This window comes from Prunus dulcis, chromosome 8 (assembly GCF_902201215.1).
Source record: "Prunus dulcis chromosome 8, ALMONDv2, whole genome shotgun sequence".
Lineage (NCBI taxonomy): Eukaryota > Viridiplantae > Streptophyta > Magnoliopsida > Rosales > Rosaceae > Prunus > Prunus dulcis.
In genome coordinates this window covers 13,986,488-13,999,642 of record NC_047657.1, presented here as the reverse complement: position 1 = coordinate 13,999,642, position 13,155 = coordinate 13,986,488, and the positions used below count along the sequence as shown (strand labels likewise).

Below are 13,155 nucleotides of genomic sequence, written 5' to 3'. Positions count from 1 at the left end.
TCATTATATATATAAACAGTCTAACTTTGTCTACGCAATTTCAAAACCCGCAGCATCGCGCGGGCTTTCCTGCTAGTTGTTACAAAATTTAAATGCTTTCGAAGCCATAGATGGTGAGAGGCAAATGGATTTTGCATTTTTCTTTTGTGCCCAACCAATTTCAAGGCAAGTAAGTACAATTGAGGAAGCAAACTCATTGTTCGCCAAAACACATGTTTCCCCGCCACCAAGAAACCCAGAAGGCAGAACACAAAAACCCAATATTCCAACAGACATGAGGAACAGAAAAGAAGCAGCAGACATTTGACCCGAAAATCTGGCATGGCTGGCGTTTGTGATTATGTCACAATGACCCAGGTTCCTTGTATTTTTTAGTAGTGCTTTCTTTTTGGTTGCGTTTGATCATAAACAAGGAGGAAAGGGTATTTTGGCATGTAATTAGTAGGTGCTTTCTTGCTAGGCGTTTAGTAGAAAGAGTCACAATAGAACTATTGCAGTTAGCTTTGCTTTGTGTATGTCTTTTGTATGCTCAACCAATTTCAACGTAAGTTCATTTAGATTTTAAATTTTGCTCATCATTTGTGGATTATTTATGTTGCATTTTTGTTTTTTCAAGTCAATTGCTGATTAGAGTTGGGGGGAAGGACGACAAACAGAAGAGACAACGACTGGGAAAAGGGTGATGATATTTTTTAAGAATACGAATGATGAGTGGTTTATTGAGATGCCACTTGGTATGGTAAGATGGCTTGCAGTTTTCCAACTTGGTTAGTAAGTCGTCCTATAAGTCAATATATGAGGGCGCATGTGATATTAAAAATACATAAACATAATTTTTGTTGACCTTTCTACGCATACGACTGAACTTCAAACCTCTGTTCCTTCTCAAATGGAAGGTTTCAGTAAAAGGAAATGAAACTAAAGAAATACATAGCTGCTTGCACATGAGATCCGCACTGGACTCTGCGGAGAAATAATCAACAAGTTACTGCTTATTTAGTGCAATCTGATTCCAATTCTGAGGGGACTTAGTGCTGCAAAGCAAAAAAGCGAACAATGTCATGGAAAGTCTGGTAAGTTCCCCCTTTTTTTTTTTTTTTTTATAATGATTATGTATGGCTGTTTTTTATTTAGACCTGATTTGAGATATTCCTATAATTATTTTCATTATTGCTTTGCTTCTGATACTTCATGTTATGCAACTAATCGAAATAATGTGTCCTTGCTTTTCAACAACATTATCTTAAATTTTAATTGATGTCAAAGATTTGATCTTGTATGCTAAATCAAAATTTTCATGAGGCTGAAGTCTAACAGTTCATTTGTAAGGGACGAAATCCTTAGATTCGATCTCATAAACTTTAATGTGAAATTCAAATGCAAAAATGAAAGGATAATGGGGTATTCAAGTTATCTGGAAGGTGTTCTGTCATTGGCCAGATCCATTTCAACATCTGAGCACTGGAATGAAATGTGGTTTTCCTTTGGGTTGATTTTGCCTTTCTTTTCTGGGATATTTTTGTCTGACTCTAGCAGATGAATACCAATTCCATAGTTGAACAACCTGAGATATGATGATGATTCAATTAGCAATAATCTTAGATAATTAATTATGAAATAGTAATTAGGAAAAGAATAAGCTGAGCAAAAGTTCCACACATGGAAATAAGAAAAAAGAAAAAAGAGGGTTATAATGAGGGGTGAGTGGAAGTGTGTGTGCGTGTTTTTGAAATAGAAGAGAGGTTAATACAAAAGTTCCATAAAACTGAGTATTATTGTTGTTTCTCAGTTTGTAAGAAATATATGAAAGCTGAGATTTGATCTCTTTGGATTTCATGTAAAGTTCTAAAGAACAAAATGAAAGCAAAGTTTGGGTGCTAATGCTATGTCTTTTCTTGAGAATTGGGATAGATTATTTATTTTCATTTCATCCATTTCTTATTCATTTCTTTGTGCGTTGTGTGCGCTCTTGTGTGTCTATATATATCAGGTTCTCAATCATTCCATGTGTAAAGCGAAAGGAGGAAAAGGAGGAAAGAAAAAGATCATTCTTGAAGAATGGAAGCATCTTACTAAAGGATCTAATTGCTTCTTGTGATGGAAAATCTCATCCTATTCGTTGTTACTCTGCTGCTGAGCTCAATAGAGTTACCAACAACTTTGATCGCTCTTGCTTTATTACAGATGGAACATACTTCGACATTTACAGGGGTATTCTAGATGACCGGACAGTTATCATTAAGAAGCATTATATCGTCGACTGGGCTATTCATGATATTATCATATCAATGCAGATGAGCGCCCATAAGAATTCCTTGAAATTATTAGGCTGCTGCTTAGAGTTCGATACACCAGCTTTGGTGTTTGAAAATGCAGGAAAAGGAGGTCTCAACGATGATGGGAGTTTAGCAGTGGATAATGAATTATTACCATGGAAAACTAGACTGCGTATTGCAATGCAGCTTGCTAGTGCACTTACATACCTACATACTGCCTTTCCAAGGCCCATCGTTCATAGGAATCTGAGACCCACCTGCATTTTATTGGACGATGACTGTGTTCCCAAACTCTTCGACTTTTCATTCTCCATAACCATTCCACCTGACCAATTGTATGTTCAAGACAATTTCGGAATAGGGACATCGGCGTACATGGACCCTACTCACCGAAACTCCCATCGAAGTTCAGAAAGAACTGATGTTTATATCTTTGGTGTGCTTTTACTTGTATTCTTGACGCAAAGAGCTGCATCAAGACGACATGGAGCAGAAATTGAACTCCTTATTGGAGATTCGAAACTTAATGTTCCTGGTGGACAGATTCAAATAGAGACAATTGCGGACCCTAAAATCCTTGAGGAAGTCGTGGGAGATGAGCAAGCACAACAACAACTGCAGGATTTTCTAGCACTGGCATTGTTATGCATCCAAGACGAAAATGAAGGCAGGCCAGATATGATTGATGTGGCCAAAGAGCTTGTACGAATGGACAAGTCTATCTTGCCTTAGCTATAGCTAGCTGTAGTTTTTTTTTTACCTATTAATGTGTTGATGATAAGGGCCCGTTTGGTATCCTGTAGACAGGGTGGAAATATCTTGCCTTAGCTAGCTATAGCTTGGCTACTAGTGAACCTGCAGCTACCTAGTTTGCTTTGTGTATATCTTATGCATGCTCAACCGATTTCAAGGCAAGTTATTTTTCTCATTATTTGACGATTTCTTGATGCTGCGTGTTTTTGTTCAAATCAAATGGTGATTGTATGGGGTTTGGAGGAAGGAATGAAAAACAGAAAACATAATGACTAGGAAAAGAGTGAAGATAAATTAAAATAATCTGAATAATGAATGGTTTCTTGATATACAACTCGGCTAGATGGCTTGCAGTTTGCCAACTTGGTTAGTAAGTCGTCCTATAAGTCAAATATATGAGGGCGGCCTTTCTACACATACCAATAAGGCTTCAAACCTATCTTCCTTCTCGAATGCAAGATTCCTGTAAAAGAAAATGAAACTAACGAAATAAACAGCTGCTTGCACATGATATCTGCACTGGATCTAGGCGGAGGAATCAACAAATTGCTGTTTATTTTGAGCAATCTGATTCCGATTCTGAGGGGACTTGTGCTAGACAGCAAAAAGTGAAGAATGCCATCCAAAACCTTGTAAGTTCTGATTATTTATCCTTATATATGGATTATTTTGATTTAGAACTAATTTGAGATATTCCTATAATTATTTTCATTCTTGCTTCTAATATTTGATATTAGTGAAACTAATCAAATTAATGAAGGCTAGATCAAAAAATTTATGAAGGCTGAAGCCTTAAGTTCATTTGTGAGGAAATAAATCCGTAGATTTGATCTCGTAGACTGTCATGTCAAATTCAAAAGAGAAAATGAAAGGAAATGGGTAATATCTGGAAGGTGTTATGCCAGTGGCCAAATCATTTTCATCATTATAATAATTTAATTCATCTGTTTTGTGTTTTTCCTATATGTATATATATTTGTATCAGGTTCTTCCCATTGGTTCCATGTTTGAGCAATAACAAGAAGGAAAGAGACAGATCATTCTTGGATAATGGAAGCATCTTACTAGAGGATCTCATTGCTTCTTGTGATGGAAAATCTAATCCTATTCGGTGTTACTCTGCTGCTGATCTCATCAGGGCAACCAACAACTTCGATCCTTCTCGCATTATACAAGATTGTTCAGCACCGGAGTATAAATTTCATCATTCTATACATGTTTATGGTGGTTACAAAATGTTCAGGGGTTTGCTGGACGGCCGATCAATCATCATTAAGAAGTTCATGGCGACTGGGGATGAAGCTAGGTCCATGGCCATCCGTGACATTATCATATTGATGCAGATGAGCAACCATAAGAATGTTTTGAAACTCTTGGGCTGCTGCTTAGAGATCCCTATACCAGCTTTGGTGCATGAATATGCAATAGAAGGAGTTCTCAACGATCAAGGAGGTTTAAGGACTACTGAAAACCAATCCTCATTACCATGGAAAACTAGACTGCGCATTGCAATTCAACTTGCTAGTGCAATCACATATTTACATACCGCCTTTCCCAGACCCATAATTCATAGGGCTCTAAAACCCAGTTCTATTTTCTTGGACCATGACTATGCTCCGAAACTCTCTAACTTCGGACTCTCCATAACCATTCCTCCTATGAAATCACATGCTGATGATGAGGTGAAAGGAACATTTGGTTTCCTTGATCCTTCCTATATGAAGTCTGGTTACATTTTAGAAAAAAGTGATGTTTATAGTTTTGGTGTGCTTTTACTTGTATTTTTAACGGGACAAAAGGCTGTGGATGCATATGAGGCAGGAGAATACCAATCAATTATTGCATATGTGAAAGCTTCAGATATTGGGCAGATTCAAACAATTGCGGACCCTAAAATCTTAGGGGAGGTAGGGGGAGACGAGCAAGCACGACGGCACTTGCATGATTTCCTAGCACTGGCATTGTTATGCACCCAAGAAGAAAGTGAAGTAAGGCCAGATATGAGGCCAGATATGATGGATGTGGCGAAAGAACTCCTGAGAATTGAGAAGTCTATCATTTCCAAGTAATTCTCTCTAATTAACTATGCAAAGTCAAGTCGACATGGGACAACTTATTTGCCATGCACCTTCCCGTTTTGCTCTGTTTATTCAGCGAAGCTGTTGGTTGTGTGGGGCTCTGTTGTGCATATTTTTGGTGCTCTAGCAATTTCAAGGCAAGTTCTTCTTGTTTCTTTGTTTGTAAGTTATTGAGTAATTGTGTTTTTCTTTGTGTCTGATAATGAAAAGGGAAAATAGTAATTTGGTGTAAATTGCTTTTGTCGGCCCCACTGGACATTGATCATTCGATGGCAATGGCATCGTTGACTTAACCATAGCAATAAACTTCAAAACTAAACTCTTTCTCAAAATGAATTTTTTTGGTAATTTTTCAAAAAAAAAAATCATTCACTGATGTCTGGCTGACGTCATCTCTCATGAGCAGGAGCTTAGACTGATTTTGCCTTGGACCCTCCTTGGGCTTGGTGAACCTCATATGTTGCCAGGACAGGAATTGACCATTGGAGCCAATTTTGGAAGCTTAGGCGGTCTTTTGCCTGGCTGAATTCACGGGTGAAAGTGCTCTTAATAATGGGCCTTTTGAGGTTTTCTTGATATTACAATTTTTCTTTCAACTCAAAAGATGATTGTTTGGGGAGGAAGGAACACGGAAAAGACGATGACGAGGAAGAGGGTGATGATATATACTTTTTAGGAGTACAAACGAATAATTAATGAGTGGTTTCTAGAGATACAGCTTGGAAATTCCAACTCCACCGAATAGATTCGTCCCATGATCTCCAAGCAAACGCGTTATAAATCTAAAAAGAATCAAGTGGAGTCAAGTCAAGTCAACAGGTCTACCCTTCAGTTGGGCGCAGCTGCCATGCATCTTCCCAATTTGATTAAACAAATGTTTATAGATTTGGAAACTGTTACAGAATTCTCAGAGAAGCTGAAACTCACGAGCTAAACTTATGCTTGAGTACGAAATCTGCAGCATACAGGGAAGGAGATATCAACAAATTACTGTTTACTTTGGGGCAATCCGAGTCCAGTTCTAAGGGGCCTGTGTGCTAAACAGAGAAATTTCAAGTGTAAACAATGGCATCCAAAGCCTTGTAAGTTTTTTTTTTTTTTTCAAGTCTAAAAAGTATATAGCTTTCCTTTCCTTCAAGGTTTTTTTTGGTAAGTCAAAATTTTCGTGCGGCTGAAGCCCAAAATTCTGTTGTAAATCAAAGTAATCCATGAATATGACGAAAGCCCAAAATTTTCGTGTGTCTACATATATATCAGGTTCTCAATCATTCCACGTGTAAAGCGAAAGGAGGAAAAGGAGGAAAGAAAGAGATCATTCTTGAAGAATGGAAGCATGTTACTAGAGGATCTAATTGCTTCTTGTGATGGAAAATCTCATCCTATTCGTTGTTACTCTGCTGCTGAGATCATCAGAGCTGCTAACAACTATCCTTGTTGCATTATAGATAGATCACCCTTCGCAGACTTGTACAGGGGTATTCTAGATGACCGAACAGTTATCATTAAGAAGTACAGAGATTGGGTCGACACTGACAGGGCTATTCGTGATATTATCATATCAATGCAGATGAGCACCCATAAGAATTCATTGAAATTATTAGGCTGCTGCTTAGAGTTCGAGATGCCAGCTTTGGTGTTTGAAAATGCAGGAAAAGGAGGTCTCAACTTTGATGGAAGTTTAGTAGCGGATAATGAATTATTACCATGGAAAACTAGACTGCGTATTGCAAAGCAGCTTGCTAGTGCACTCACATACCTACACACTGCCTTTCCAAGGCCCATCATTCATAGGCGTATAACATCCCACTGCATTTTATTGGACGATGACTGTGTTCCCAAACTCTTCGACTTTTCATTGTCCCTAACCATTCCTCCTGACCAATTGTATGTTCAAGAAGATTTCGCAACAGGGAGAATGGGGTACCTGGACCCTACTTACGTAAAGTCTCGTCAAATTTCCGAAAAAACTGATGTTTATTGCTTTGGTGTGATTTTACTTATATTCTTGATGCGACGACAAGCTGCATATTGGAATGATGCAGGAAATGCGTGGGAATACCTTACTAGAGATCCAAAACTTAATGTTTCTGATGGACAGATTCAAATAGAGACAATTGCGGACCCTAAAATCCTTGAGGAAGTCGGGGGAGATGAGCAAGCACAACAGCAACTGCAGGATTTCCTAGCACTGGCATTGTTGTGCATACAAGAGAAAACTGAAGCAAGGCCAGATATGATTGATGTGGCCAAAGAACTTGTACGAATTGACAAGTCTATCTTGCCTTAGTTCAGTCTTTCACCTGTTAAAAGAGTCGATGCTAAGCTCACTGTATTAGAAGAATAATTATCCTTATGTAATCAAATTATCTGATTATAAATACTTAATTATGTGGATTTCAACCAGCAAGCAAGGACCAACCTCTGATTAGATCCGTTTGAGTTTCATGTCAAGTTCAAAATGAATTTAATACTACCAGTAACGAACTACTCAAATGTTTCACGCTATCTGGACTAGTTGGAATTGGATTGCGTTGAATTTGGAACTATGAAAGGTTCAATTTTGTTTAGGAAATTGGGATTTGTTGCTTTACATTACACTTTTATGATATTGGGGAATCTCATTGCTATTACTCAAACAAGCATGAAACGTATGCTTGCGTATTCGTCCATAGGTCAAATTGGATATGTAATTATTGGAATAATTGTTGGAGACTCAAATGGTGGATATGCAAGCATGATAACTTATATGCTGTTCTATATCTCCATGAATCTAGGAACTTTTGCTTGCATTGTATTATTTGGTCTACGTACTGGAATTGATAACATTCAAGATTATGCAGGGTTATACACAAAAGATCCTTTTTTGGCTCTCTCTTTAGCCCTATGTCTCTTATCCTTAGGAGGTAGATTATAGTAGTGAAAAGGAACAGGTAAATCGTGATAGTCCTTCCATTACCTAATGTAGTGTCTACTGATTGGGTCTTGAATTAGATTGGATAGCAGGACGGAAATCCAATTAAATTTTTAGTTTCAGAAAGGCCGAAAGATACTTTGTATACATATTCATGGAAGTCTTTGAGTGCTCTGGCATTCAATCTAATTAATATTGATTGAATGTCTAATTGTCTTCTTTTTACTTAATATATATTTTATTACTTAATATGTTTTATTTTTTTTTCTTAACCCCTAGTCAAGAACATAATAGGACGTCTTCCCATTGTTTCATAGAGACAATAGGGAGACGATAGGGATTAGATCAAAATAAAATGGTAAAAACGGGAAAGAAATAGGGTATGTGATAGATAGTGATCTAGCTTTTTTCTATATTTTTATACTTTTTACTTAACTTAATGAAGAGCAACAAAAGAAAGAATAGGTTTTTTATTTTTTCTACATGTTAGTAGCATTTCTTTGATACCTCCAAGGGGGTCTCTACATATTTTGCTTGTGCTTAATCTTTTCTGATTATACTAGAAATCGTATAAGAACTCGTTATAATTGGATTTATTGTATTATTTCATCAACGATGTTGGGTCAGAATCACTTTTTGACTCTGCGCCAGTGATTCCACTATTATTTATTAGTGAACAATAATTGAATAATTCCTTCATAGAGATAGAGGACATAATTCACATGGATATAGTAAATCTCGCTTGGGCTGCTTTAAGGACATCAATTCAAATCCTGGATTTTCGAATTGAGAGAGATCAAGAATTCTCACTATTTCTTAGATTCATGGACCAAATTCAATTCAGTGGGATCTTTTATTCACATTTTTTCCCAAAGTTTCTTTTTTTTTTTCAAATAAAAAATGGCTAAAATATCTTCTGCTTTATATGATTATCAATCAAATAAAAAGTTATTTTATGTATCAATCCTTACATCCCCTACCAGATGGGGTGACGGTTTTGGTATGTTGGGAGATATCAATTATTGCGAACCCAATGCTTACATTGCATTCATGAAATGGGTTGATTGGTATTAGGCTGGATACAGCAAATAATTCTATTAGATCTAATGTACTTATTAATAAATATATTATATATAGTATAATATATATGTTATGCGGTATATATCTATATTGAATTTCTGATATAGAAATGTGATATAGAAATGATAGAATCATTTCTGATTGGACCAAATACTGGTCTCCGATAGAGATCAAAGAAAATAGACAAGAAATCAAATAGTAGAAACCAAGCAGACCAACGACCCTGCATCTTTTTTATGTCTCCCACATTTTTATTTGTATTAAGTATTTCACATTTACGATGAAATTTATGAAGATTGACTCGCCCTTAAGGGTAGAGATCTTCAATGGGAAAGGAGGGTTGATACAAGGTTTAATACATAGTGTAGACCGCTCTGGACTTGATGTTGTGGCATTGGAAGATCCAAAGTTAGTTCTTCCACAGAGCACACAATGGCATGTATTTGCAGCTTTTGGTGAGTTCTTGAGATTTCCAATTCCGGGGGGAATGTTTTGTAAGAGTGGTTAAGGCATAGGGGAATATTGTTGTCACATATTAACACGTTGCCCCTGTTTAGGTACTTTAAAGGGTGGTCGAGCTGATTGGCTTGTTGAGAAATGCACAGTATAATTCATGTTTTTGTGATGACTTTACAAGGATAATGCTTAACTGCCATTGCTGCTAATTGTATTGTTTTTGTATTTGTTGTCTTACGAGCTGGGGGCTAGTAGTTTAACTCCTCTGCTAACAGAACGGTCTCCTACTGTCTCAGAAAATCGGCTGAACAGGTTGATATCCCCAAATGATAAGATTGAGTGTGACAGATTGATGCAAAATTGATTAGGCCAATTAGATTTTGACTAGCTGAAGGGTTTTGGGAACAAATTGGGGGCTTGATTGGCGAACCAGAATTAATAAGAATTTTAGCATCAATTGAATATCAGGCAATGAGAAGGTGTGCAGCAAATTGTTAACAAAATTGGTAAGAAGAAGAGTCTGAATCAAACTATGAGAAAAGTTTACCCAAATTCTATTGAGGTTTATGTTGGACTAAACTACCAACAATTATTTGTGTGTACTGAGTTTCCAGTATGTTTGGTGGTTAGTATTCACAATCTCTCATTATGTTCATCCTATGCCTCTTATATGCTCATAACTATATCATATATGCTAATTTATTTTAGATTATTAATTAGGATTGTGGATCTATTTTGCTGTATTCTTGTTTCAGACTCCACTGAGAAAGAGGTTAATGAACTGATGCAAGCTGGTGCTATCTCTGTTGGTCTTGGCCCTCATCGATTACGGGTTGAAACTGCAACTGTGGCTCTTCTGGCAACTCTCATGTTGTGGTCTGATTCTCAAAAAGCATGTGATACTTCATCTCTTGGATAAGGACTACATTAAGTTTTATGTACCACTTACTTTTGGCCAATGTAGGTGTTGTTGACCATCTGGAGGTTAATTTTAATGAGGGATTTGGGCACTGTAATTTTAGCCAATTTCTAGAGAATAAATGACCATGTTACAGAGTTCTCTCAAATTTAACAATGTTAGAGAGCACTATAATTTTAGCCAATTTCCAGCCTGCTTCTTCTAACCATGTTGACATGGAATTAAAATTAAACATGCAGTACTTGGAAGTAGGGTAGGTATTTCAGCCGCTGGAGGAATTCCCGAAAGAGTTAGTTGGTGCCCCCCAAAAAGAAAATTTGTAATGTTCTGCTTTCATTTGTGCTCTAGCAATTTCCAGGCAAGTTCTTCTTGACTAATTGTAATTTCATGTAAATTGCTTTGGTAGGCCCCAGTATAGCAATAACTTCAAAACTGTAATCATTCTCAAATGAAAGCCATATCCATCTATCCATCCATCCGCAGAAGAAAATCAAATTGACACGGTGGACTCCGTGGAGAGACATCGATCAATTACTGTTTACTAAAGCCAAAACAAAGCCATCAAAACTCTGGCAATTGTAAGTTATTGCTTTCATGGATGATTTGTAGCTCGCTTTAACATTAAATCTGATTCCCAGATTTTATTTCCTTAACTATTTTCGTTTAATTCGTTTTCTGCCAGTACCAGATTTTAATTAGGAGAGATTATTCCCATTTCATCATTTTAATTTCGTTTTTGGACATTAAAAAAAGGATATATATTTCATTAATTTATTGTGTGTATATATATTTATATCTTTAAGGTTGCCATGCTTGGGAAAGGTGGGAAGAGATGCTGATACTGAGTCATTGTATTACAAGAATCCGAGCAAATTATTAGAGGATCTCATTGCTTCTTGTGATGGTACATCTCATCCTGTTCATTGTTACTCTGCAGATGCCCTTATTATTACCATGGAAAACTAGACTGCGTATTGCAAAGCAGCTTGCTAGTGCACTTATACCTCCATACCGCATTTCCGAGGCCCATCGTTCATAGGAATCTAACACCCTGCTGCATTTTCTTTGACAATGATGACTTTGTTCCCAAACTCTCCAACTATTTATTCTCCATAACCATTCCCCCTAAGCAATTGCATGTTGAAGATATTCTGATTGGGACAAGTGGTTACTTTGACCCTACCTACGTGGCAACTGGTTACATTACGGAAAAAAAACTGATGTTTATAGCTTTGGTGTGCTTTTACTTGTATTCTTGACACGAAGAAGAGCTCTGCATGCAAATCAGGCAGGAAAATTTGAAGCAATCACTGCAGATCCGAAATTTCATGTTTCTGATGGCAATATTTAACTTCAGACAATTGTGGACCCTAAAATCTTAGAGGAGGTAGGGGGAAATGAGCAAGCAGTAGAACAATTGCAGGATTTCCTAGCACCTGCACTGTCTTGCGTCCAGACTGAAAGTGAAGCAAGGCCATATATGATTGATGTGGCCAAAGAACTCGTACGGATTGAAAAGTCTATCTTGCCTTAGCTAGCTGTAGTTTTTTTTTACCTATTAATGAGTTGATGTTAAGGGCCCGTTTGTATCCTGTAGACAGGGTACGTGGAAATATCTTGCCTTAGCTAGCTATAGCTTTGCTACTAGTGAACCTGCAGCTACCTAGTTTGCTACATGTGTATATCTTATGTATGCTCAACCGATTTCAAGGCAAGTTATTTTTTCTCATTATTTGATGATTTCTTGATGCTGCGTGTTTTTGTTCAAATCAAATGGTGATTGTATGGGGTTTGGAGGAAGGAGTGAAAAACAGAAAACACAATGACTATGAAAAGGGTGATGATACAACTTGGCTAGATGGCTTGCAGTTTGCCAACTTGTTAGTAAGTAAAATATATGAGGGCGCATGTGATGTTATTGTTGACCTTTCTACACATACCAATAAGGCTTCAAACCTATCTTCCTTCCCAAATGCAAGTTTTCTGTAAAAGAAAATGAAACTAACGAAATAAACAACTGCTTTCACATAAGATCTGCACTGGTTAGTAAGTCAAATATACGAGGCCGCATGTGATGTTCATTTGAGCTTGGTAGGTGATTCACATATGAAAAATGTATTATTTGCTTGGCATGACATGCACACTATTTCTAATTTATTTAATAAATTAATTCTCAAAATTCAGTTTGGACTAACGTGTAAGAACCCAAAACAAAATATCTAAAAAGAAATAAAATATCTAAAAAGTAAGGAAAATATCTTTTAGTGAAAAGACCATTTTGCCCTTGCATTAATAATGAGGGAAAATTTGACTTTTTGATTGAGAAATAATTTGGGAATTTCGCTTGCGCCATTGCGTAGGGCACGGCGAAAGGAGTCCGTAGACACGGAGTGGGCCCGAATCGGAGTTGTAACGAAAAAGTTATGGTCAAAAGAGTCTCAGTGGCATAACCGTAAATATTTCGAAGATTCATCTATATAAACCCAGACTCTGCGCGAAACGGGCCATCGACTTCCAGAGGGTGCTGGCGCCGCCTCCGAGCTCCAATGGCCACGGGACTGGTGGCGTTGGAACCGCCATCGAGTCCCCTACCTTTTCCAACCGACATCAACCCCGGGGCCGCCCTGAGCTGGCCGAAAAATCGTGTTTTCCGACGGAGGTTCGTTCGAAGCTACCCGAACT

General features: G+C 37.3%; 3 protein-coding genes and 1 pseudogene across 3 annotated transcripts; all 4 read left to right on the top strand.

Annotated features, from left to right (window-relative positions):
* Nucleotides 1–866: 866 nt before the first annotated feature.
* On the top strand, nucleotides 867–3,207 carry LOC117637819 (non-functional pseudokinase ZED1-like). Its single transcript, XM_034372844.1, has 2 exons — nucleotides 867–1,073; nucleotides 1,991–3,207. The coding sequence occupies exons 1-2, from the start codon at nucleotides 1,057–1,059 to the stop codon at nucleotides 3,006–3,008; spliced, it is 1,035 nt and encodes a 344-aa protein (XP_034228735.1). The 5' UTR covers nucleotides 867–1,056; the 3' UTR covers nucleotides 3,009–3,207.
* Nucleotides 3,208–3,463: 256 nt separating this feature from the next.
* Nucleotides 3,464–5,098, top strand: LOC117638548 (non-functional pseudokinase ZED1-like). Its single transcript, XM_034373655.1, has 2 exons — nucleotides 3,464–3,661; nucleotides 4,015–5,098. Exons 1-2 carry the CDS (start codon nucleotides 3,645–3,647, stop codon nucleotides 5,096–5,098), a joined length of 1,101 nt encoding a protein of 366 aa, XP_034229546.1. The 5' UTR covers nucleotides 3,464–3,644.
* Nucleotides 5,099–5,520: 422 nt separating this feature from the next.
* Nucleotides 5,521–7,514, top strand: LOC117637523 (non-functional pseudokinase ZED1-like). The gene is made up of 2 exons (XM_034372430.1): nucleotides 5,521–6,189; nucleotides 6,365–7,514. The coding sequence occupies exons 1-2, from the start codon at nucleotides 6,173–6,175 to the stop codon at nucleotides 7,392–7,394; spliced, it is 1,047 nt and encodes a 348-aa protein (XP_034228321.1). The 5' UTR covers nucleotides 5,521–6,172; the 3' UTR covers nucleotides 7,395–7,514.
* Nucleotides 7,515–10,970: 3,456 nt separating this feature from the next.
* Nucleotides 10,971–12,088, top strand: LOC117637524 (annotated as a pseudogene).
* Nucleotides 12,089–13,155: the final 1,067 nt, after the last annotated feature.